This window comes from Rhinatrema bivittatum, chromosome 14 (genome assembly GCF_901001135.1).
Source record: "Rhinatrema bivittatum chromosome 14, aRhiBiv1.1, whole genome shotgun sequence".
NCBI classification, from domain to species: domain Eukaryota; kingdom Metazoa; phylum Chordata; class Amphibia; order Gymnophiona; family Rhinatrematidae; genus Rhinatrema; species Rhinatrema bivittatum.
Genome location: NC_042628.1, coordinates 33,235,061 through 33,261,493, shown reverse-complemented (window position 1 = coordinate 33,261,493; position 26,433 = coordinate 33,235,061). Strand labels below are relative to the sequence as shown.

The 26,433-nt window shown below is 45.3% G+C and overlaps 1 protein-coding gene across 1 annotated transcript in view; it reads right to left on the bottom strand.

The window, feature by feature from the left end:
* The window catches only part of GTF3C1 (general transcription factor IIIC subunit 1), a 101,469-nt gene that overhangs the window by 68,611 nt on the left and 6,425 nt on the right, over positions 1 to 26,433 (bottom strand). Inside the window, exons 3-8 of the mRNA XM_029576904.1 lie at positions 25,732 to 25,908; positions 10,666 to 10,809; positions 8,356 to 8,452; positions 7,215 to 7,338; positions 2,903 to 3,070; positions 37 to 152 (exon numbers count right to left, since the gene is read on the bottom strand). Coding sequence (XP_029432764.1) covers positions 37 to 152; positions 2,903 to 3,070; positions 7,215 to 7,338; positions 8,356 to 8,452; positions 10,666 to 10,809; positions 25,732 to 25,908 — 826 coding nt within the window. The remainder of the gene's footprint in view (positions 1 to 36; positions 153 to 2,902; positions 3,071 to 7,214; positions 7,339 to 8,355; positions 8,453 to 10,665; positions 10,810 to 25,731; positions 25,909 to 26,433) is intronic.

Genomic DNA, 26,433 nt, shown 5'->3' with positions numbered 1-26,433 from the left:
CCTGCCTCCATCAACCCCAACAAGAAACATCATTACCTTGACAAGCTTGTATCTCTCTAGATGGCGACACAGCATGCGTGATTCCAGCTTTCCTACATTCATGGCTAGCCTTATTTCAGTCTGTGAAATTCCTTTGCTTCCCCTGCTTAAAACTGTTTCAGAAACACAATGTTTAAAAATAAAAAGTTAAAACTAAAAGCTTTGCACAGAACATTACTACTTTCTGAGATGCACTTAAATGAATAACAAAACAAACATCCCTTTTCCATATCCTCAATATTTGTGGTGGATAGGACACTGAACATACACTTTATAGACATGGTGATTTCCTAATCCTACTTTTCTTCCATCAGAAAATAGGCTAATAAGGAGCTTCACAAAAACATGACATACTGTTGAATATTTTGTATCCATTTTTCATTACCTCCCAAGGACTGTGTGTCTCTGCTCTAAAACACCTTTGATTCTTAGTGCAGACAAGTGCACTAAGAATCAAAGGGCAATTTTCAATAGCTCACCTGGCTGCAAAGGCCACAGGTAACAGACCTGTTAGGGAATTTTCAAAAGCAAAACTACATACCTGTAGTTTTCTTTTTTGAAAATTTGCTTGCATGGGTACATGGGCAAAGAAGTCCCCATGAATTTTGCATCTCCTTTGTCTGCAAGTGGAGGAAAAGGTGTGACAAGTATAAATACACAGATTTTCTATTGCAATTTTGTGCATGCGCTTTATGCCCCGGACTTTAACGTGCCTCCTGGAATGCTTCTTTTCAATGTGGCTCCCAATATGAGCATTGTGAACCTCCTAATATGTTTTTTTAGCCATTCTAATGAAGGTAATTTTCAGACAAGCCAGTTTACCTGGCTAAATAGCTTTGAAAGGTTTTCTCCAAAGGACTGAAGCTCCAACACTAACATATCTGCTTTGATCTCAAGAACAATAACAGGTCACACGTCCCTAAAACTACACTTGACAGCAGAGCTGGAAAACCCTAGTCTTCAGGGATATTACTAAACAGTCTTTTTCAGCCTAAATTCCTTTCATTTTTACTTTCACATCTCTACTTACTTTTGATGATCTTTTTCTTGGTTTTCCTTTATGTTACCCTGACCACATCTGTTTAATCATGTTATGACAATCCCACCTCCTGTTTTTTTTTTTTTTTATATAACATCTAAAAACCACTGTCCCCAAGGTCATATTTCAGCTGTCTGTGTGGTTTCCATTTTTTTTTTTTTTTTTGGATCAAGAACTCTGACAACTCACACTCTGGATTCACAATTTAGTTAGATCTGTGCCAGTTGGTGTGAAACGGTATAGGAGCTTTCACAATCATGAAATGATGACTTTATCTCAGAAAAACACCTCTGGTTCCCATTGGCTAAGTTTATATTTTAGTAGGTGCCCACTGATTAAAAGAAACAAAATTAGGAGGAGAATGGAGAAAACAGCATGCCAACAGCACACCTTGGCCAATCCTACAACACTATTTGATGACTGGCCAAAGTGCTGCACTATATTAAATTGGCTCAGGATGCACTACATTCAAGCCACTGAATTAAAGGTGAAAAATGCATGCACCAGTCAGGTGGTGGTGGGGCGAATGAGAAAAAACAGTGAATGACTATGCATGCTGCCTGAAGTTCAAATGTTTACAGAAAATGAACTGAAGGGGGAATAATCGACATTTCCACGAATGAAGCATTATTGTGAACTGATAATATGACAGCTACACTACCAACTTAGTAAGCAGTTTGTAAATAATGACTTTTTGAAAGTTGGTTTCCCTCATTCTATTCATTTGGTCAGACTGACATTTTATCTTTTGCTCCTGATGTAGAGGAACCGAAACACTGAAACAGTGCTGGCAGTGTCGGGCGGCTCTCCTTTAAGAACAAGAATAATACACTGGAGTTTCAAGTTAAGTTCTTTCACTTTTCCTAAAAATTGCATATTGAAAAATTCTTTAAAAAAAAAAAAAATCATTTGTATGAGCTATGGTTATAAGTCAAGACGAGGTCTGGAAAAGACCAGTTTGACTTTCTACTAAGAAGTAGATATCCCAGTCTTTAATATGATGGTCATATATATTTTTCTTTCACAAGAGTGTCTATGAAGTACAGGTGAATTCTGAATTTTACCACTGTGTTAAGTTCAACTGTGGCAGAAATTGGATAGAAATGGATGCACAGAGACTTCAATTTGACCCTAAAGGAAAGGAATAAGGAGATAAATTTCTGCAAGACAAGGAGCCAAAAGAAATAATAATAATAAAAAAAACCCCCTCAAAATACAAAATGAACTAAAAGGATTCACCTGAAAGCACAAATATTTCCAATTTCATTTTTTTTTATTTATTTCTTTATTGAAGTCCAATTTCATTTTAAGCAGATTACAACCCAATTTGAGTTATTACAACCCAATCTGTTGTCTAAATTTATTTATTTATTTGAGGTTTCTTATATACCGATAGCCGTTTGCACATCATATCGGTTTACATACAACTAAAAATTTATGGGCGGAGCCCTTTACAAAGAACAGTATAACAATGTGGAAACAAAATACAGGAGATATAATTGTAATAAATAGAACTGTACAATAAAAATACAAGAGATATATATGTGTGTGCGGGTAGGGAGTATCGGAGTTACTGAGGGAACTATATTTAAGAGAATATCCTAAGGAGAACACTTAAGCTGGGGGAATCATGATATTATCAATACAATAACTTTAAAACTATAACACATTGTAGGTAGATGGTAGAAAACAGCAGTGGGGAGTAGAGTAATTTAGAGATTCAAATGGAGGGTAGGGGAGAACAAATAAGGAGAAGAGGGGGGGTGAGGGAGGGCAGAAATGAGGGCTTATAGAGGTAGGAGAGAGGGGATTCAAATGACTTACTTAGCTCGTAGGCCTGTGTTAGCATGTCCCTCTCGCATACGATATCCACTGGCTGAACAACTTTGCCGATAATCTCTTCATCATCGTCCTCGTCATTCCCCTGCTCCACTTCCACCTTCTTTTTATATTCCTTTAATAGCTTGAGGCACCGAACCATGATGGCAGTTCCTAATAACACAAACCATAAACCTTGGTAATGTGTTTCCAGGTCCTGTACAAGGTGCTTTGAAGGTTGAGGTATGTTATACCAGCCCAACATAAAAATGCTAGCCTATATGAAGTGTGGATATCACTCTACATTAGCTTTCAGGCCCTCATCAGCCCCTTCTTGAGATGTTTCCACAAAGCTCTGATGCATTATTTCTTTGGTGAGAACCCAAGAGGATCCCATCTTTCCTGACATCAACATGGCAAGATGTTTTAATGCTGTGCAAGGTGCCAAAAGCTGAGGGGCACGGTGCCTTAAGACCAAATGGAAATCCTGCAATATGGTACTTTACCTATCCAAGGAGGGTATTTTCTCCCTTTTTGGTTCTGATGCTTTCTACACACTGGTCATGGCCTTTGGTTCTAGCTTATTACTTATTGAGAAGGAGCTAAAGTTCAGGCAAGATTGGCTCGATCCTAGGTCAGACCGTTATGTGGTCTCTTTTTCTCTCTACATGAGAATCTACAGGGCATAGGGTGAGAGGTAAATGGATGTCAGGGTATTCAGTGACCTCCTACTGTATCAATTGCATTTAATACAAGAAAAGACAGTAGATCTTATGACAGTGGAGTAATATTTGAATTGTCCCTTGGAAAATTGTCTTCCAGAAGTTAGGCAGGCAGGCTAGTTCTCACATTTATTTAAAAAATGTTTATATATCGCTTTTACAACGTACGTCAGTCAAAACGGTTTACAAATTTAATAACATACAACATAGTACATTATAAAAAACATAAGAAAAAAATCAATGATTTTATATACAAAGTATGGTGCCATAGGAGTCTGAATGAGTGAAACTCAAGTACAGATCTGTGCTGTTTGAGCGCTGATGGCATGTACGGAGGAACTTACGATGAGAGAGAAAGTGAGTTAAAAGCTACTGAAAATAAGAATGCCTTTAGATTTTTTTTTTTAATTCTTTGTGCGACGATATCTGCCTTAGGTAATCTGGGATGGAATTCCAGATTGAACGGCCAGCAACTGAGAAGGCACATCTTCTGGGGATGTCAAGCCTAGCAAGGCAAACAGTAGGAACTTAAGAACATAAGAACATAAGAAAATGCCATACTGGGTCAGACCAAGGGTCCATCAAGCCCAGCATCCTGTTTCCAACAGTGGCCAATCCAGGCCATAAGAACCTGGCAAGTACCCAAAAACTAAGTCTATTCCATGTAACCATTGCTAATGGCAGTGGCTATTCTCTAAGTGAACTTAATAGCAGGTAATGGACTTCTCCTCCAAGAACTTATCCAATCCTTTTTAAACACAGCTATACTAACTGCACGAACCACATTCTCTGGCAACAAATTCCAGAGTTTAATTGTGCGTTGAGTAAAAAAGAACTTTCTCCGATTAGTTTTAAATGTGCCCCATGCTAACTTCATGGAGTGTCCCCTAGTCCTTCTACTATCCGAAAGAGTAAATAACCGATTCACATCTACCCGTTCTAGACTTCTAACAGGTTTTTGTATAGGGATCATAAGTGTCTGCTAGGTTGATAAATGCGAAGTAGAGTGCATAACCATGTGGAAGAATCACTACATATTAGGTTGTGTATGAAGGAGAGAATTTTGTATTGTATTCTGTAATGAATAGGAAGCCAGTGTAAAGAGTATAAGATTGGGGTAATGTGTTCTTTTCGAGAAGCTCCGGTCAAGATGAACGCCGCAGAGTTCTGAATTAACTGTAGAGGATGAAGGGCACTGTCATCCAGGTCAAGTAGGAGGGCATTACCATAGTCTATCCCAGTGAAGATAAGAGATTGTAGTACTGTGCGGAAGTCATCTAAGAATAGTAGGGGGATGAAGACGTTTTAACATATGAAGTTTATAGAAGGAGGGTTGTTTGGTTTTTTTTTTTACCATTGTTAAGATGCGATGAGACATTGATAGACTTGAATCTAGGATTACCCCAAGGTTATGTGCTTTGGACACTATGGGAATGGATATGCCATCCAAATAGATGTGAAGACGGACTGTAAGCAGATTGAGGAATTGTGGAGAATTTCAGTTTTGGATGTGTTCATTTTAAGACGATTATGGGGCAACCAGGTATTAATGGTTTTAATATATAAGCAGACAGTGGAGAGCATCACATGATTTGCATAACTTTAAATGCCTTTTTAGGAAGCTGGACTTGAGTTGGTTGCATAAGAGAGATGAGGGCTCTAGAAAACTGTGGTGGACTGAACGCTAAGAGACATTTTTTTATGGATTGTATTGAGATGGCAAGAAGAATGCAAGTGTCTTGTTCTCCACAGTTAATCAATTGTTGGGAGTAGTGAGTAAGGATGTTAATGAGAAGATACCAAGCTGTGCTATAGTAGCTAGTTCTTTTCAAAAGAAGACGGATAATCTTCAGAAAGATAAAGAGGTGGGTGGGTGCATTTAGGATTCAAGCTATCCGACAAGAGGATGAATTGAGAACCAGAAGGGTGAGTCGAGGGGGTAGGGCACTTAAGGTTTTTGAAGCCCTGTCGTTCATTGACTTCAAGGGCATTTTAATAATGTTAAGCCAGCAGCAAGTGAGCATTACTTGGAATATAAGTAGATAAGATGCTAAATCTTTTAGGTCATTTAATGACCACAGGTATCCCTTAATATGCTTGCTTGGCAATATCACAATATATCAGTAGTCTTCACTAATTTTTAAGCAGGGGCCACTTTGGATTCAGTGGGGCTGAAGTGGAGCTGGGTGGGAGCCCCCCTTCAATGTTATTGCCGACTAGAGGAGAAGGGGAGTGGGGGGGAAGCCTTCCAATGTTGTTTCCAATTGGAAAGAGGGGGCTCTTTGGGGGTCATCTGCTTTCTTCACACTTAAACACAAAACTAGATATAAATAACTTGATTTTAGGGCCTAGAAATAATCTGAGGTGAGGAGGAATGGATGGGGTAAATAAGTCCGATGAGGCTCTCCTAGAAGAAGGGCCTAGGGAGCAGCCAGGGCTGCTTGCTAAGGGTCTCCCCCCACCAACACCCAGCGGCATCCTTAAATGCTGGCCCTGATGGAAGCGGCCTTGCCTGCTACCATAAAGAAGTTTGGGGCCTCAGAGCAGCTGTCAGATTGCAAATGATTTCAGCTGCTCCTAGCAGTTGCGGGAAGTACTCCAAGGCCAGCCAGGCTGCTGAGGCAGCTACAAACCAGCCTGCTGTTGGCAGTAAAGCAGAAGCTGTTTTCTACTTTGTTACCTCTTGTGGGTGGCACTCTGCCTGCAGGTAACGACTGCTTGGACAGCAAATGGCCAACAGTTACTCTCCACCTGGCTACAGATGGAGGCAACCCAAGTACAGGCACTGCTGCACGGCTCCAGGGTTTGCAGCTATCCCAGCTACTGGCTGCAGCTTACCGTTACCACCACACCTCCACCCAGCCATTCTCCCAGACGATCACCAGCACGCAGGGTGGGTTTTGTGCTTGTACTGTGCCACTGCCTTTCACAAAAAGCAGCCCAGTAATGTGTCCTTCAAGTCTCATAGCAGCTATGAGGGCTGAACCCCGGGACCAGCTGGGGTACACCAGAACTGCTATTGGCCCATGGGCCTTACCTTGAAGAACACTGCATTATATGGTGGAACTGGAGATTGCTACTATACAAAAATATATTGTACCTGTTACTCTTGTTCTTAATAAATGTTTATTAAACATTAAAAAAAATAAATCAATAAATAATGTTAAGCATTCTTACTGTGCTATAGATCTTTGTCTAGCTAGAATTATTAGAACTTTTCCTGAGTCTATGCTGCGTTATTTGCAAATGATAATAAATGGCTTTTTGACAGATATAAGTACAACTTCATTATTCTTACATCTTCTTTGAGCACAAGCTGGTGATTGCTTTACAGTGACCTGGCTCCAGAAGATGCCACTTTTCTAATTGCAGTAGTCAGAATGCATTTCCTAGAATATGGAAGGCCACCGGGTTATCCTGTAATCTACTATAAGAGGTGGTTTTGGTGAAAAGCCAAGCCATTGTCTTTTACAAAGATGCTTCTTTCTCAATGGCTGTCTATATTGGATTAAGACGCTCATACAACAAGCACCTATGCATGTATACCGTATGGGGACAGGGAGAACATAAACAGGCACTAGCAATTTGGTAGCTACCTCTCTTGGTCTTGCAGGGTCCTCCATCGGGATGCATATCTTGTAAAGGTACAGTAATCACCTTAGCTGACCCAGCTGCTGTTAAGTACTGATAAACACGCTTAAATGGTCTTTCACAAAGACCCTAAAACAAATAGGCAAATGTTATTCCATCATTATTCAGGTAAATATGGGGAGTAAGTAAGTAACAAGCTAAACTCAATTGCAGTTTCTCATTTTTAATTCACTGATGAGCCCTTAAGGCAGGTTGTAATAAGCTATAACTTATAGTTATAGCACATATGCACATGCGTAAATTGAGTCCGATGTGGGATGTTGACCCTTTCTACTGAGAGAAGGGAATAAACTGCTGGGGAGCCCGAAATTTGGGCCGAGGAATGGGTGGGGAATGATAGAGGCTGAGGACTGAGGGAACGGCAGAGCATGCAAGGGAGGGAGGCAGAGTAAAAAGACTATGGACTGAGCAGAGACACACAATATAAAGAAGGCCTTTGGAAATTGTGTGTACTCCAAGCAGCACACACATTCCAGTCTTGAGGGAGAAGGGACTGTGTGCACAGTACACGCTCAAATCCTTTCATTTACAAATGGGCATGCTTCTTGTAAAAGTTACTTTTACTTTCTGAAAAAAAAAAAAAGGTATGAACAAAAAGAACAGTTTATGGCTTGCTTTAATATTTGCTGGTTGTGATACTTTTTATTGGCTCAATGTAAAAGTGCTGTAGGAGGAGAGCTTTTGGGACCACAGAAGTCCTATAGGAAAGCAACTGAAGGCAAGGGGAACCTGCATAACCTCAAACGTTCGTGTACATCTTCTTGTTATGCCGGTCCAATAAAAAAAAAAAAAAAAAGGTATTGCCCTATTAAGATTTACATTTTTTTCCAAGGTCAGTACAGTTACTATAATTAAGCACTAATTTACAAACATTTGGGCATTTATAGGTAGCAATGAATAAAATATTCTAACATTATTCGTATAAAACAACTAAGACCAAGGAAATCTGTGCAATCGGAAACCAACATTAGCTATATTTTTCACAGGAACTAGGCAAGTTAGTGACCTTTATAAATAATTTTCTAAAGCATGGCATAAATCAAATTCAAGGCAAATCCTGAGGTCTGAAAAGAACGCAGATCTCACCAGTTCTTCCCTCAGCTTCCCCAATGTCTCCATTTGATTTGGACGAACACTCAGTAGACTAGACACCTTCTCCATCAGAATATCATATTTATTCCGCCTAGAATGAGTGGGAAAATAATGCAGAAAAATACAGAACCAAATATAAAAAAAAATTAAATCAGTATGTTTTAGAAACAATAGTCTTCTTTTAAAGGCAAAAAAAAAAGCCCAATACAGGAGAGAGGGGAAATAAAGAGAAACTATTTTTTAATCTAGCTCAACAAGAATCAGCTGAATTACAATACCTAGGCACTTTTTTTTTTTTTTTTTCAGAACCACCAAGTAACTTATTCTCTTGGGCTGCCCTTCTCCTGTGGAATGGGCTTCCCGAGGAGATTCAGCAGCTACAAAATTACAGGGTTTTTCGAAAACAGGTTAATGCCCATTTGTTTCGTGAGGCTTTAGGATGAGCACAATGTGGGTTTCTTTTCATTTTTAATTGATTGTTTTATGCTGTTTGTCATTTGTTTTTTATATTGTGTATGGATGTTTGTAAACCACCCAGAACAGATGTCTGTTAACTGGGTGGGTTAGAAATTACTGCAAATAAGAAACAAGGAATACTGCTTCTCGTTCACAAAGCATTTGTGGCCCAATTCAGGCCTAAGTTTTAGATGTCATTACTTGGCTAGAAACATCAGCTTTTCCAGTTGGATTGCGTGACCAGGAATTCCCAATCATGCCAGTTTCTCCATATTGCCATATATTAATATTTAAATACGGCTCTAGATCAGCAGTTCCCAAACCTTTCCTGGATGACTCCCAGTCATGAATATGCATGAGATAAAATTTATCTACATTATCTACATTATTGAGAAATTTCTTTAATAGTCCATGTGATGCAGCTATAATAATGTAGCGTTAACTGTGAGATGCCATAGAAGCGTGGAACCCCTGATGCAGAGCTATTATTGCCTCAAAACATAACATTATGTCGGGTTGGCACATATGCTACTAAGGAAAGTGGATTTTTATTTGCAATTTTAAAAATTTTAAAAAATTCTTTGGGACTGTGCAATATGCTTTAAGACCGATGATTATACATGACCCAGCTTGTATGTGGAAGAAAAAAAATATACTTCACTATTTTGGGTGTTATGACGTTTTTTTTGATACATTGTTCCTTGGTGTTTCAATTATAAGCAATTATTAGTTGATTGTGAGTGCTACTGTTTTGAGTATCTCTATATAATGCATTCTTTTCAGGACTCTTTTGTATTGTGATTTGGAAAAAAACAATGCCTGAATTAACAACCTAAAATCTCCCTTATCTACAATATATTTCAAGTGTTGCAGTTTACAGAGCTTAAAAAACCCAGCTCACACCACTGCCCGCAGCTGCTCCCAGAAAGAAAAATCCGAGTCCACTAACACTCCTAAATTCTTAACTGAAGTCAAGACAGAGAGGGGCCAGATCATCCAAAAATAGATGAGATGGAAAACTCTCAAACTCTTGGAGATTCAAAGAATCTCAGCTTTAGAAACATTTAACAATAAATGGTTTGAACACATCTACCCATTCACCCTTCTTCAAACACACTCAAGTTACATAAACGTATCTTCCACAGCTCCCCTTACTGGGAACGCCAGTTGAATATCATCAGCTTAAACCATGAAAAAAAAAATCCTAAATGTTATAACAAATGACAGAGGGGGAGCAGATCAAGAAATGAGCCCTGGGGGACACCCATAGTCACTGGGACCCAGGAAGAACTGGAATCATCGATAACAACCTGTTGCCACCGATGCTCCAAAAAGGAGCTAAACCAGTGGAGAACTAAGACCCTGACTCCAACCTCCTTCAGCCTTTGCTATAATATCTTGTGGGAGAGGGAATCAAAAGCAGAGGCTCTGTCTAATAAAACGACATAGAAACAAAGAAATGATGGCAGAAAAGGACCAAAATGTTCCATCCAGTCTCACGCCTCTCGTACGATTCCCATGTAACAAAGTTGGCGACAGAAGATTCCGTTGCCCGGCCTTTTCCTAAATCTACATTGTTGCTCATGTAAAATCATGTAATCCTCAACATAACTTGCCAATTGAATCAACACCACCCTCTCCACAGCTTTACCCAGTGAAGGAAGAATTGTAATTGGATGATATATTTTGAAGGTTCTTTAGAAGGTAAAAAGAGATCCTTTCAAAATGGGACGCACAATCCCCTTGATAAATTGAACCGGGATCACTCCTTCTTCAACAGAGCGATTAGCTAGGGCAATAAGAATACATACAGTCCAACTCAAAGCCTGAAGTGCATGCTTCACCTACCTGTCAGCATGGAAGCGGCTCAGGAGCAGCAGAATAGAGTGCTGCTGCATTCCATTAGGTAGCTGTATCACATTCGACTGCATGGTCACCAAGCCATTCTTAACTAGCACTTTCCTGTGATAGTGGATCTTCCCAGCATCCACTCTAAATTTAAAAAAAAAAAAGGAAACATTTTTCTAGGTCTTCCAAAAATCTCTAACAGCAAAGGAAAATTAGTTTCTTACCTGATAATTTTCGTTCCTGTAGTACCAAGGATCAGTCCAGGACACCTGGGTTGTGACTCCGCACCAGTAGATGGAGACAGACTAAAACTTGTGGGCGGAGCCATATATGCCCCTGCGCCAGTCACAGCCCCTCAGTCATATGTAATGTCAAAGTAGAAACACAACCAGAGAACTAAAACCAAAACTAGCTATAAATCGCTAAAAGAATAGAACGGGGAAATAAACACCCCTTCTGGAAACGGACTCTCCAACCGAGAGAGCTAAACAAGCGGATCCGATTAGACCAGACCAATGAGCGGACTCCCCGTTACTTTAACGTAGCACTGCGGGCGGGATCCTGGACTGATCCTTGGTACTACAGGAACGAAAATTATCAGGTAAGAAACTAATTTTCCTTTCCCTGTACGTACCAGGATCAGTCCAGGACACCTGGGATGTACCAGAGCAAACTTATCAAGGGTGGGAAGCAGAGAGTCCCGCTCGGAGTACCCTCTCTCCAGAACCCCCGGAGTCGTCAGACCGGACATCCAACCGGTAATGCCTGATAAAGGTATGCATAGACTTCCAGGTAGCCGCCCTGCAAAACTCTTGAGGGGACACCTGGGAAACTTCCGCCCAAGATGCAGCTTGAGATCGAGTCGAACGAGCCCGAAGACCCACGGGAAGTGGTTCGCCCCGCACCAAGTAAGCCGAACCAATGGCTTCCTTAAGCCAACGGGCGATCTACGCCGAACCAATGGCCTCCTTGAACCAACGGGCGATCTGCGCGCGGGATGCTGCAGCTCCTTTCCTGGGACCAGAGAACAAAAAACAAACAGATGATCTGTGACCAGAAATGGATTAATGACCTCCAGATAGCGAAGGAGGGAGCCCCGTACGTCAAGCTGCCGTAATTCCCTCGCATCTGGATCAGAGGTCTCCCTGACCGCGAAAGCGGGCAGCGCAACCGATAGAGGTACATGGAAGGCTGACACCACTTTCGGCAGGAAGGAAGGAACCGTCCGCAAAGAAAACTCCGAAATCGGAACTACGCAAGAAGGGGTCCCTACAGGACAAGGCCTGTAACTCCGAAACACGCCGTGCCGAAGCAATCGCCACCAAGAACACCGTATTCAACGTGAGATCCTTAATAGGTACGCGTTACAAGGTTTCAACACGGCGCCGCGCATAACGCGGAGAGAACCCAATCAAGGTTCCAAGCCGGACAGTGGAGACTCAATAGAGGACGAAGGTGCTTAGCTCCCCGAAGGAAACGGGACATATCCGGGTGAAGAGCCAGGGACATACCACGGACCCTATCTCGCAAACAAGTGCCGCCACTTGGACCCGTAGAGAACTGCAAGCCAGACCCTTGGCTAGACCCGCCTGGAGGAACGCCAGAATGATGGAGATAGAGACGAAGTGGGGTCCACCCCACGCTGCACGCACCATTCCTCAAAAACCCCCCCAGACATGGACATAAGCCAGGGACGGCGACTGATACCTGGAACGTAGCAACGTGGCTACCACCGCATCCGAGTAACCTTTTCTCTTCAGCCGATTCCTCGCAAAAGCCATGCCGCGAGACCGAAGTGATCCGCATCCACCAAACCGACGGGGCCCTGACGTAGAAGACCCGCCCTTCCCTGGAGCTGAAGGGGTACCGCTACTGCGAGCTGGACGAGGTCTGCGAACCACGGCTGGCGCGGCCACTCCGGTGCCACCAGGACCACGTTGGCTGGGTGCAACTCTATGCGCCGCAGAATCGTGCCGAACATCGACCACGGGGGAAACATGTACAGCAGAACATTCGTCGGCCAGAAAGCACCAACACATCGACGCCTTCTGCCCCCCGTTCTCGACGTCGACTGAAGAATCGCGGCGCCTTCGCGTTGTGCCACGTGGCCAGATCCATGTGGGGCACTCCCCACGTTTCGCAAATGAGAAGAAATGCTTCGTCCGCCAGCTCCCCCTCTCCGGGGTCCAGGCGACGCCGGCTGAGAAACTCCCCCTGAGCGTTGTCAACTCCTGCAATGTGAGAGGCTGCTATGTTGCTGAAATGTAGCCCTGACCAGACCATGAAGCGCTGAGCCTCCTTCGGCACCGGTGGGCTCCTTGTCCCGCCTCGGCGATTGATGTAGGCCACGTTGTCCGATATCCCTCTGCTTATCTTACTCTTTTCCCGCACTACCGGTAGGAAGGCTTGCAGAGCCAGACGGACCGCTCCGGTCTCTAGTCTGTTGATAGACCACTGGGCTGGCGACACTGACCATAGGCCTTGGACCGAGCTCCCTAGGCAGACCGCTCCACAACCGGAGAGGCTGGCATCCGTGGTCTCCACCGTTCAATTGGGCCCCCGAAGAGACACTCCAGAGGACAGATGACTGGAATCCAGCCCCCAGAGTAGGCTGGGCTCGCGTGTCCCCCTAGTAGAAGCGGTAAGTGGAACTCGTCAGAAACCGGCTTCCTGCGGGATAGTAAGGACGACTGAAATGGTTGCAGATAAACGAACGCCCAGGGAACCAGCGCCAGCGTTGAAGCCATGGAACCTAGGACCGTAAGGTAATCGCAGACCCGCGGTCGGCGGAGAGACAATAAGCACCGTACTGGAGCTCGGAGGTTGCATATCCGCTCGTGCGACAGGAACACCGTGCCCTGCTGCGTGTCGAAAACGACTCCCAGATAATCCAAGGTCCGCGTGGGTGTCAGAAGACACTTGTTGTAGTTGACCACCCATTCAGGGGACTGCAACAGTTGTAGGACCCTGACCACTGGCACCCGACAGTGATCCTCGGATTTCGCCCGAATTAACCTATCGTCCAGGTAAGGAAGGACCAGGAGACCTTCCCGGCGCCGCCGCACCGCCACACGACCATCACCTTCGTGAATGTCCGGGGAGGCCGGCGCGAGACCAACCGGGAGCGCTCGAAACCGATATTGCCGTCCTAGAACGCAGACCTGAGGAAGCGCTGGAACGATGGCTGAATGCCTACGTGAAGATACGCCTCCATGGGAGCTAGGGGGGCCAAAAAGTCGCCTGGCCGTACCACGGCAATCACCGACCGAACCGTCTCCATGTTGAAGGGAGGAACGCGAAAGCATCGGTTTATACTCTTGAGATCCAGCATTGGACTGGACGTGCCGCCTTCCTTGGGGACGATGAAGTGAATGGATTAACGGTTCCCCCGCCGCGAGGGAGACCGGGACGGAAGAGGTAATCGCGTCTGTTCACATGGAGGACCCACTGGACTGACGTTACGCCGGCCCATCGCTCGAAAAACCGATACCAACCGCGCCCCGACGTTGGGAACGGCGTGCCGGGGCTGCGGTGAGAGAGAGAGAGAGAGAGAGACCGACCACCCTTCATGGCGAAGCTTCGGACTCTGCGCCTGCCGGGGCTCCCCCGCTGCCCCCGAAAGGACTGCTGTCGCTAAAGCGGGGTTCGGGAGGAGGAAGACTAAACGACTGACCGGACTACCCTTGAGGACGCGACGTCCTGGGACCACAAAAGCGGGACCTGGCCGAAAAACGAAGACCGCGTTCTGGATCTGTCCTCGGGCCGCTTGAAAAACCCGGTTTACCCCTAGGGAAACCCGTCGTCCTCCGGCAAGTGAGAGAGCGTACCCATAGCTTTCGCGACCTCCAGGTGCAAAACCGGAGCATCCCCCTCTCGATAGAGCAGAGCTGACACAGAGAGGTGAAAAGGAATGGAGCCCAGCCGAGACCGCTCAGGCGGCGTGGCGATTCCCAACTCCTCCAGGGTGGCGGGAAACATGGGTCAGCCCCTTCCTTATGAAGGGGCGAATCAATCCCGAGCCATCCCCTTCCGAAGCCTGTTTCTGCCTCGCTGCCCCCTGCGGTGGCGCGCCATCTCCCTCAGTTCCCCTCGGAGGAGGGAAAGGCACCTTGAAAATTTCCGGATCCGACGACTCCGAGGTAGGGTCCGTGCCCCTTCTAGGCGGTATGGCCCGTACCGGGCGCGTGGCTATGAATCGCCCCGCTGTGTTCCGTGGCCGGGGGCGTGTCTGGGCCGTGAGTGGCCTCGCAGGCCCCCCCCTCCGCCTGGCCATCAGGTCGCTTGTGGGCTTTACGGGCCTTAAAAAACCCTATGCCTGGCCAAAATAAATCAGGGGCAAAGAGTCCTGCAGAGTTCGCCATGGCTCCCCCAGCCCTCCCCCCCACCGCCTCCGATGGCGAACAGACCGCGGAGCCGGCCGTTGGGGGGGGGGGGGGGAAGGAGAATCCTCGGGGCCTGCCGCGCTTGGAGTCGCGCTTGAAGCCGGCACAAAGATGGCCGATTTTCCTGCGCATTTCGCTCGAGAGGTCGACTTATTTATTTATTTATTTATTTATTTTTTAATCTGTTCCCGCGGCAGACGGCAACAGCTTGGGGAAAGCCGCCGGACGGACCCCGACCGCAAAAACGAGAGGCTGCCGCCAAACAAACACCCCCCCGAAGCGAGGCAGACGACCCTGTGCCCCCCGTGCCGCAGCCTGAAGACAGCTGAGCCCGAGAGAGGCGCGCGGCGCTGGAGCCACAAGTCGAGCAGGCCGACCTAAGCGGCCTGCTCGGCAGTGTGACAGAAAAACAAAAATTAAGCGGGAGAAAGGGAGAGGGAGGAAACGAAACGCCGACCCGACCGGTATAGAGGTAAACCCCTGCGCTCACGCTGAAACGAGAAACCGCTCCGGTTTTCAAATTTTTTTTTTTTTTTTTAAATTACCTGCAGCTGTCCCTCACCATGGTCCAGCGGTCTGGCCGGGGTGAGGGAGCCGGGCTCCTCGGCAACACCCCGGCTGGGCTGTAAAGTACCACAGGATCCTCGACCCCTAGCCCAGTCAGTGCTCTACCAGGGGAAAATGGTCCCCTCAGGACCTGGTAAGCCCCCCGGGAGTAAACGACTGAGCCGCAGGCCCAACAGAACGAGCCAGGAGGCATGCTGACGCAAAACGCGGCGAAAACGGAAAGCAACGCGAGTAACCAAAATAAACTTAAGCGAAACGAACTCCCCCCTGCCAGCGGCGCCCCCCCGGAGCGGCGACGCGAAGGAAGAGAGAGCCGGAAACAAAAGCCAACGCAAAACTTTTTTTTTTTTTTTTTTTACAAAAACACCGCTCACTGTCCACGGTCCTGGAGCCCTAATCCAGCAGGGGTGAGTGAACCGGGCTCCCCGGTGTCACCCCTGACGCTGCTACTGGTAAAGCCGGGTCCTCGACCCTAGCAGCGGCCTCAACCAGGGGGGGGTAGTCCCCTCAGGACCTCACAACCCCCCTGGGAGGCAGGGCGGATGGAACGACAGTGACAATTTAAAATTCAAAAAGTTAAAACTGCAGAAAAAACCAAACTAACTATAGCCTAAACTGGCCTAAAACCAAGAAACAAAGAACCAACCCTGACAGAGTACCAGAACCAGGGCAGGCAGGAGCTGTGACCGCACCTGCACCATCTACTGGAGACAGAATAAGACTGAGGGGCTGTGACTGGCGCAGGGGCATATATGGCTCTGCCCACAAGTTTTAGTCTGTCTCCATCTACTGGTGCGGAGTCACAACCCAGGTGTCCTGGACTGATCCTGGTACGTACAGGGAATTGGAATTTCGACACTTGGGACTTCTCTGGGTTTTGAATTTCCCAGCCTGCTCAACAGCTCTCAGCTGTGATTCTAAGAGCTGTGGGAGGAGATTGATGCAGAACTGGGAATTTGGTGCCCACTATTTTTCGTTTGGTGATGTGGGGATCGCCTGCTGAGGAATATCAATAGGCAGGCTATAAATGTTATAAATATTTATACACAGACATTTCTTTTTAAACTCTGGTAAGGGTGGGAGGGAGCGAGGAGGATCAAGCCCAATTTTGGCCCACTGCTTTTTGGTTTTTCTGGTTAACAATATTCAATTGCACAATGAGCATAAGACTTGCCCTACTTGGTCAGACCGAGGGTCCATCAAGCCCAGTTTCCTGTTTACAACAGTGACCAATGCAGGTCACAAGTACCTGGCAGGATCCCAAAATGTCAACAGAACCTAAGCTAGACTTTATGGACTTTTCCACCAGGAACATGTCTAAACCTCCATCTGCTGGAGACAGAAAAATACTGGCAGACACTAGGTGGCACCTCAGGGGTATAGGACAGAGTCCGCGAAGTCTTTTTCTGTCTCCATCTGCTGGAGGGGAGGCAAAACCCAGCTGTCCTGGACTGATCCGGGTACGTATAGGGAATAACTGTCTTCACTACGTCCTCCAGCAATGAATTCCAGAGCTTAATTGCGCGTTGAGTGAAAAAAATATTTTCTCCAGTTTGTTTTAAATACTAACTTCATGGAGTGTCCCCTAGTTTTTGCATTTCTGAAAGAGTAAACAGATTCATATTTACCCTGTCTATTCCACTCATGAGTTTATAGACCTCAAATCATATCCCCCCCTTAGCCATCCCGTCCCCATGCGTAAAAGGACCAAGTGGTCCATCCAGTCTGCACAGCAAGCTTCTTATGGGTGTATGTGTCGTGCAGGTTACCCCCATGTTTCTCTTAAGGATAGTAACGTCCATCCCATGCAGTTATTCCAAAGCCTTATGATAACCCATAAAAATGTTCTGTTAGCAACATTTTTAATGGGTGATGAGCCTTCTTGAAAATTCAGACAGTGCTGCTTGATGGGCTTTGCTTATGGACTTGCCCATAGAAGCAGTCCTGTGTTTTTTCCCTTATGTCCGAGCATCAGTACCCCAAAACATGAAAGTCAGGGCCCACGTTGGCTGTCGTCTGAATCAAATTCTCCTTCGCCCCACCATCGAAGTGGCACGCAATGTTGCAGTTGTGTCAAAAGCATCAAGTCTTATTGGTTAAGGATAGTAATCCCATGCCGTTTGTTAAGGGTAGTAACTGCCACTCCATGTGGGTTTTCCCCATGCTCATCAGTACCCTAGACCATACATGTTGGAGTCCTTGCTGGTTGCTGTCTGAATCCATTTCCCCTTTTCCCCTGCTGCTGAAGCAGAAAGCAATGTTGCAGTTGCATTAAAAGCATCAAGGCTTACCGTTTAAAGATAGTAATCCCCATGTCTTCTGATAAGAGTAGTAACTGCCGCACCAGCAGGTTACCCCTATGCACCCTTTTCTTCAATTCTGTCTCTAGCCTTTAGGGATCCACAGTGTTTATCCCATGCCCCTTTGAATTCTGTGACTGTTTTCATCTTTACCACCTCCTCTGGAATGGTATTCCAGGTATCCAGCACCCTCTCCATGAAGAAATATTTCCTGACGTTAGTTCTGAGTCGTCCTCCCTGGAGTTTCATTTCGTGATCTCTAGTCTTCATAGGGAAGCTGCTGCATCCCCTTTATCATTTTGGTTGCCCTTTTCTGTATTTTTTCCCATCTTTTTTGAGATGTGGCAAACAGAACTATAAGGAATATTTTAGTTGCGGTTGCACCACGGAGAAATAAAGAGATGTTATGACATTCTCCGTTTTATTCTCCATTCCTTTCCTAATAATTTCTAACATTCTGTTTGCTTTTTTTGACCACTGCTGCACTGAGCCAAGGATTTCAAAGTATGGTAACTTTACCTAGATAGCTTTATCCAAATATATGCAGTGGCACTTTTGTGCCACTAAATATCCCAGCTAACTTCCTGCTACCTTGCAATGTGGAAATTTGACCAGGGTATTAATATTTTAAGTAGCTATAAAAACAATTTTTAATGCATTGGCTACACCCAAAATACTTATTGGAACAATGGGAGCAAAGGAAAAAATTACTGGGATATGTCACATATAAGATACTGAAGCACAACCAATGCCTTCAGAATGGGGTGCATCACACTATTATACAAGAAAACAACTGGCACTTGGGAAGGAAAGAAAACAACAATTTGTTTTTAAATCAATGTCTTCTGCTAGAAAACTATGCCAACTGTACAGTAACATATGCAATGAAGCAAAAATCAGTTCCTGTGATTACAGTAACTTTTTTTTTTTTTAAATGACAAACAGTTTCTTATTTTCTTACACTGATCTCTTAAATTCATCTCTGACCCACTTAGAGAAATAAACAGAGACTTTTATAAACCTGTCAGTCAGAGCTAGCTTTGGGCCACCAATGATTTAAAAACTTTATACATTACTAACTTATAATTGCACACAGCATTTTTTCCCACCTAAGATATTCCTTTTTCATATTAAAAAAAAAAAGAACTACTGTGTTTTTCTTCCTGCTTTGATTAAAATGGTATTTCAATTAGCAGATTACAGGTACTTTAAATCAGTGCTTAATGGATAACATTATTAATTAAGCACTTATTAGGGAACTTTGATATGCAGCTTAAATGTTAGAACATCAAGCTGTGCAAACTAAACATCCAGGTTGGGGTCGGCCTGGTGGCTCCGTGGTAATGCTGTCACCATGTAGAAAGTCCCTGATTCAATCTTCGAGCCAAGTCTTCCATTCCCCAGGCCAGCTGGGAATTGGGCATATTGCAGAGGCACAATATAAAGTGGAAGAGAAAAATCCCCCGGTCGTTGGCAGCAGATCCTGGTTCCGACTAAGCTGGAAGTATAGAGGAGCAAGAGGCATTGAAATTACCTGCCTGTTGCTGCTGGTAATCTGTAACCCAGTACTCAAATCTGCAGCTAAACCGGAGGACTGCAGGGTAGCAAATATAAGGCCAATCTGAAGGAATGGGTCACGACAAGAGAGCCTGCAACTCAGAAATCCTCCTAGCTGAACATATGGTCATCATAAAAATGACCTTAAGAGTCAAGTCCTTCAGTGTCGTCCTATGGAGTGGTTCAAAAGGAGCCTCACATAAACCTCTGAGGACAAGATTAAGATTCCAGGATGGACAAACCTGCTATAGCGGAGGACGCCCTCCTAAGGACCCGAATAACGTACAGATGTGCAGAAATAGAGGACCCATCTATCTTATCATGAAGACAACTCAGAGCTGTCACCTGAACTTTAAGGGAGCCGAGAGACCAGCCTTTGGCGAAACTGTATTGCAGGAAGGACAAAATGTCAGGGATTGAAGACCTGAGAGGATGAACACCTTTAGCTGAGCACCAGGCTCAAAAACCTTCCATACTCGTATGTAGGAAATATTAGTAGACTTCCTCCTGGCTTGCAATAATGTAGAAATGACCGCTTCTGGATAACCCCTGTGTTTTCAAATACCACGCCGCTACACAAAAGTGAGCAGCCTGATCTGAAAATATGGGCCCCTGATGAAGACCCTCTAGATGACCAAAGCGAATCGGCCCATTCACAGCCAAGTCGAATAGATCCATGAACCATGGATGCTGTGACCATTCTGGTGCCACCAATATGACCTCTCTCTGATGCTTTTCTATGTGATGCAACACCTTGCCCACGAGCAACCAGGGAGAAAAGAGAAAGTAGAACCCCTCGTAACCAAGGCAGCACCAGAGCATCGATGCCCTCAGCCCAATGCTCTCATCTCCTACTTAAAAATCGACAGGCCTTGGCATTCAGACAAGTCACCATTAAGTCCACATGCAGTGAACCCCACTGCTTATGAATGAGCTGTATCATGGACTCCGACAACTCCCATTCGCCCAGATTTAACACTGTCCAACACAAGTAATCTTCCGAATAGCCTACCCCGATTAGACCTTTTTCACTGCAGTTCCTACACCGCTTGACACAAACCTGCACCCACGCCCCCACCCCTTAATGCACACGATTTGATCTTTGGCCCTGTACATAAGTGTATATAATTTACTCTACATTGTAAAAAGTTCACTACCGTTACTGTTTCTGCATCTTCTTCATCCTCTGCAAATCTCCTTCTGCAGCTTTATATTTGTCCCCTCCCCATACCCCTGTTCATTGTATTTTCCTTCCTTTTAGTTACAATGTAAACCGATATGATGTTTGCATACTAATGTCGGTATATAAAAGCCTTAAATAAATAAATAAGTAATCTGCCTGAATGTTTCGACCCTGGCTATGTGGGATGCTGCTATTCGCTCCAGGTGCTGTTCTGCCTCAAGAACTAATTCTTGTGCCTTTCGAGCAACTGCTCAACTCTTGGTTCCGTCCTGTCGATTGATATAAGCCACCATCGTTGCATTGTCCGAGAGCACTCTCACTGATCGACCTTGCACTAACGGAAGAAATTCCTACAAGGCTAAGCAAACCGCTCTGGTCTCTAGCCAGTTGATAGACCACGCAGACTCTTTCACGGACCAGGCACCTTGAGCTGACTGAATCTGACAAACCGCTCCAACCAAAGAGACTGGCATTGGTAGTAACTACCACCCAATCCGGGATTTCGAGGTCCACACCCCAGATGAGATTGGAAGTCAGAAGCCACCAGGAAAGGTTCTCCCGTGCTTTGCCCTTGAGTGGCAATAGAAGTTGAAACTCCTCCAAGACCAGAGTCCACCGAGCCAAAAACAGTCTCATATGAGCAAATGCCCACGGCACTAAATCCAGGGTCAAAGCCATAGAGCACAGAACTTGCAAATAGTCCCAGAACTTGGGCACCCATAACTGCAACAACCGCCGAATCTGCCCCTGCAGCTTCTACACACGTTCATCTTGTTGACTAGAGTGTCAAACCAAGTCCCCAGATACTTCAAGGACTGCATCAGTAACAGGCAATTCTTCGCCAGATTCACTACCCAACTGAGGGACAGGAGGATGTCGAGAACCTTGCAAACCAACTGGCGACACAGAACTTCCGACTTTGCCCTGATAAGCCAGTCATCTAGGTACAGATGCACCAAAATCCCTTCCTTCAGGAAAGCCGCTGCCACACCACCACTATCACCTTGGGTAATCCAAAAGGGAGGGCCTAAAATTGAAAATGTTGCCCCAAAAGCATGAATTGCAGAAAACACAGTGAGTCCTGATGAATGGGGATGTGCAGATAGGCCTCTGTTTTAGCCAGAGACACCAGAAATTCTCCTTTGCGAACCGCCGCAATCACTGACCTTAAGGTTTCCATCCTGAAATGCAGAACCTTGAGTGCTGCATTTACTTTTTTCAAATCTAAAATTGGGCAGAAAGCCATCTACTTTGTGGTTCCTAAGAGAGAGAGGAAATACCTTCCCCTGCGAAGCTCTTCGTGTAGAACCGGAATCACTGCCCCCAGGCATTGCAGACGGTCTAGCATCTCTCAAACTGCTACTTGTTTATCCAAGGAGCGGCACAGGGAAATTAGAAACAAATCGTGGACGGGACGAGCGAATTCTAAAATATAACCATACTTTACCATGCTGAGAACCTACTGGTCCTGAGTAATACTGGCCCACTTCTCGTAAAACCTTGTCAGGCGACCTTCTATAATAGGAATGATGGAATGGTCCAGCCTCGCCTCACTGCGAGGACTTACCGGAAGCACTCCCCCCGGCAATGCCTTGGAATGACCTGCGAGCACCCTGAAAGGATTGACCCCCGAAGAGAAAACTGCCTTTGGGGCCTGGACGCAAGTCTTGACGGCTGAGACCTCCTAATAAGCTGAAAATGGGAATGCACCTCAATAAACCTTATCCCCTTAAGTTTATCCTCTGGCAACCTAAGGACTTTATTATCCCCAAGAGACTGCATCAATTGCTCGAGGTCCCCCCCAAATAAGAATCTACCCTTGAAAGGCAGCGAGCCTAGCTGCACCTTGTAGGAGATGTCCGCTGCCCAGTTCCACAGCCAGAGTAACCTTCCGGCGGAAACCGTAGATGCCATAATGTGAGTCAAAGTATGTAGCAAATCATACAAAGCATCCGTTCTGTATGCAACTTGCCGCTTCAACTCTCTCAGCCCTATCTGCCTCCTCACCCAAGGTCAGCAGGTTCTCTTGCATCTACTGCACCCAGAGACAAGCACATTGCATAAAACTACTACAAATAGCAGCATGCAACCCCAGGGTTGAGACCTAAAAAATCCTCTTGAGGCGTACTTCCAACTTAAAATCCAGAACATCCTTCAATGCCGCTGACCCTACCATACGGATAGTCATTCTCTTAGTAACCACCAAAGGCGCAGCATCGATCTTAGGGAAAGTAAAAAGTTCTAACACCTGTTCCAGCAATGGATAAAGTCTTGCCATGGCCCTTCTCACCTTTAAGCCAGAATTGAGAACTCCCCATTCTGCTTCCACCAACTTCTGTACCGACTTGTGATACAGGAAGGCTGTGGGGGGACCCTGCATCCCATCTAGGACTGGATCCACCTCCTCCAGGTCAGAGTCCTCCTGTGAGAACTTAACCCCAAGAACCTGAAAAGCCAGAGGCAGCAAGGCATCAAAATCTTTCTTTCTAAAAAGGCATTCCACTTTCAGGTCATCCCCTTCAGGGGTCAAGCCTACCACATCATCCCTTGAACCACACCTCCAGCCACCGGATCTACTGGATCCACCGGATCATCCTGGTTCTGAGCCTCCTCTGCCCCCCTTGGGAGCCTCAACAGACTCATCCTCCCCCCCCCCCCCGGGCTAGAACCTGAGTGGGGGCCCAATAACCTCTGGACCGGAGTGACCCATTTTCTTCCAGAACAAATCTGTTTTGGGTCAATCATATGCCCCTCCTTAGGCTTGCCTGGGAGGGACTGCAAATCCCTGGCTGCACGAGCTGCCTGCTACTTGGCCAAGTAAGCCTCATGCAGCCCCCACAGGGAAAGAACCAGAAACTGGCAGCATGGGGCTCACTTCCTCCTCAAAGTTCCCCTGATCGTAGCCGGAGACAGGCGGGCTGGAGACAAACATGGAGGAGCATCTCCTCCCCCCCCCCCCCACCAGCAGCACGGGGCCGAATGCAAATCCAAGATGGCCGCCATTCCTGCGCTGACCGGGAAAGGATCAAAACCCCTGTCAGTGCCCCAGAGCAGTGGCAGCGCGGCAGCAGGACCTCCAACGTTGCTTCGTGGCTGGTGGACAATTAGACAAGCCCTCCCCACTGCGGCCCATTGGAAAAACAGAGAGAAACTGCCCAAGAGACCAGCGGTAAAAATGCAAAACAAAAAGAAAAACAAACCTACTTCAGGCACTCAGTACTGAGGAGGAAGCCTCCCACACAGGAGAGCTATGAAACTGCCTTCAGTTCCCTCTCTCTTTTATTGTTTTTTTTAAACTTTAGTGAATATTCAGCAACAGACTCAAAGCCTAAAAAAAAAAAAAAATAGGCTGCCTCAGATCAAAAGCCTACCTGAAGCCTGCAGCCGCTTAAGCGGCCTCGTGAAGGGAAGGGATCTGGACCATCAGATTTTCACCCCAAGGGCGCATGGGCCGAGAACACACAAAGGTTACCAAGCCCCGGCTAGCCCGCCTCAATCAGACAGGGAAGAACCCACTAGGATTCAAAAACCCCTGGGAGGAAGGCTCAAAAAGAAAAAAATTGTCTCAGTCACAGAACTGTAGGTTTGCACCCATCTACCATCTGCTGGAGACAGAGAAATACTGAGGGACTGCAGGTGGCACATGTGGTGAAGTAGCAGTGTCAGTAAAACTGTCCATCTGCTGGAAGGGAGGCACACCCCAGGAGTCTGATCTGTGTACTTATAGGGACTAGATGAGTATAAGTGAGTCAATCAGCATAGCGGACCTGGATTTCCAGAAGGTATTTCATAAAGTACCTCAAGAAAGAATCCTCAGAAAACTAAAAACCATGGGCTAGGACATCTTACTGTAGACTGGTAAATGGGTAAAAGATTGGAAACAAAATGGTTAGCTTTCCCAGTGGAAAAAGGTAAATAGTGGAATGCCTTGAGAATCTGTACTGGGATCAGTGGTTTTTTTAAATACTTATTAACCATCTGGGAAAAGGAGCAATGAGGGAAGTGATCAAATTTGCAGATAATACAAAAATATTCAAAGTAGTTAAAACACAAGCAGGCGGTGAGGAACTGCAGAAGGACCTGGCAAGACAGGTAAACCAGATATCTAAATGACTCGGGGCACCCCTGGAGCCCTATTTGCAAATTGGCCTTACATTTGCTACCCTGTAAGTCCTCAGCTTAAAAAGCAGATTTGAATGCTGGGTTACAGATTGCCAGTAGCAAGCCTGCAATTTCAATGTCTCCCTCTCCTCTGTACTTCCAGCTCAGTTGGAACCAAGGTTGGGATCTGGTGCCAGGAGCCTTCATTCCCAACTACACCCAGGGGATTTTTTTTCTCCCATTTTTATATTCTGCCTCCGCAGCATCAGCACCCGAGGGCTCAACCTGAGGGGAAGGTGGTTGGCCCAGGAGGAAGATGCCCTGTTTTCACCATCACACTGCTCATTCCTGGAGTAACCCAAGATGATCAATATCACACTGAACTGCGAAGATCATTTTATAACAACCCACATAAATTTGCAGGCTGTTGTTGCCTAAGGTACACCAGTTTCCAATGTAAACTTATCCACATAAGTTTGCTTTGAACAAACTACCTGCAAAAAGTTACACCTGCTACTTTGGGCAGGTAATGATTTTCGGGGAAATTTACATGCACACTTTTCAAAATCAAGAAGTATGCGTGTAGATGCAAACCCTGCCCAGACTCCACCCCCAAAACACCTCTCTGCAATGTGCTTAAAATTACGCACTGGGTGTATATGCATGCAATTTTAAGGGCAGATTGGCTGGGTTATTTTCAAAAGGGCTATTTCTGCGGGTAAACCACTGTTTTACCTACAGGAGTCCCTTTCAAAATGACCCTGCATGTGTATTTATTTCAAGAATATAAACTGCTCACATTTTAAATTGTTAGCTGAGGCAGAGTGGCAGTATATAATTTGTTTTTGTTTCACTTAAAGTTGTAAACACCACTTCTAAGAAACAAGCTGCATTTTTACACAACAAACTCACGTCATTTGACTCCTACCTTAGATTCTTTAGATCAAGTCACAAAGCAATGAATCATAAAACCTACTTGAAAGTATCACAGTGAAGGTCTCTCTGAAGCTCCCCTTGCCATCTGGCTCGACCCAGTCGCTCCAGAATACAGTAAGAATAGTCTGGCAATATCAACTCAGGATCTCCTTGCCAACCAATCAAAGCCCTGTTCCTTAAGACCTGGGATGCGACAATGATGAGTTTTTCACCCCATCTATGAAAAACAGACATAGCAAAAATAAAATGATGCATGCTGACATTTATAAGGGTAACAATAATATTGTTTCTTCTCCTCTTTTGAAACTTTTATGCTCTTTAGACATCAGAATTGTGCTGCTAGGCTGTCAAATTGTAAAACACAATTTATTTATTTTATTTAAAAGGTTTTTATATACTGCATTATGGGCAGGCCGTCAAGGCGGTTTACAATAAAACATACATAGTTAAAACAATACTATATCACACAGTTAAAATAACGTATCGATAATTTCTACAAACTTTGTTATATTATTCAATAACAGTTCTTATTATTTAGGTCAATTATAGCTGAAAAAAGGAAACTGATATTAAAGGCAGCAGTAAACAGATATGTTTTCAATTGTGTTTTGAATTATTTTGTGTCAGTCTGATTTCTTCTGGGATAGTGTTCCAGAGACGTGGACCTGCGACTGAGAAAGCTCGTTCACGTGTCATGTCTAATCACGCAATTTTGATTGATGGGACTTCTAGAATACATTTG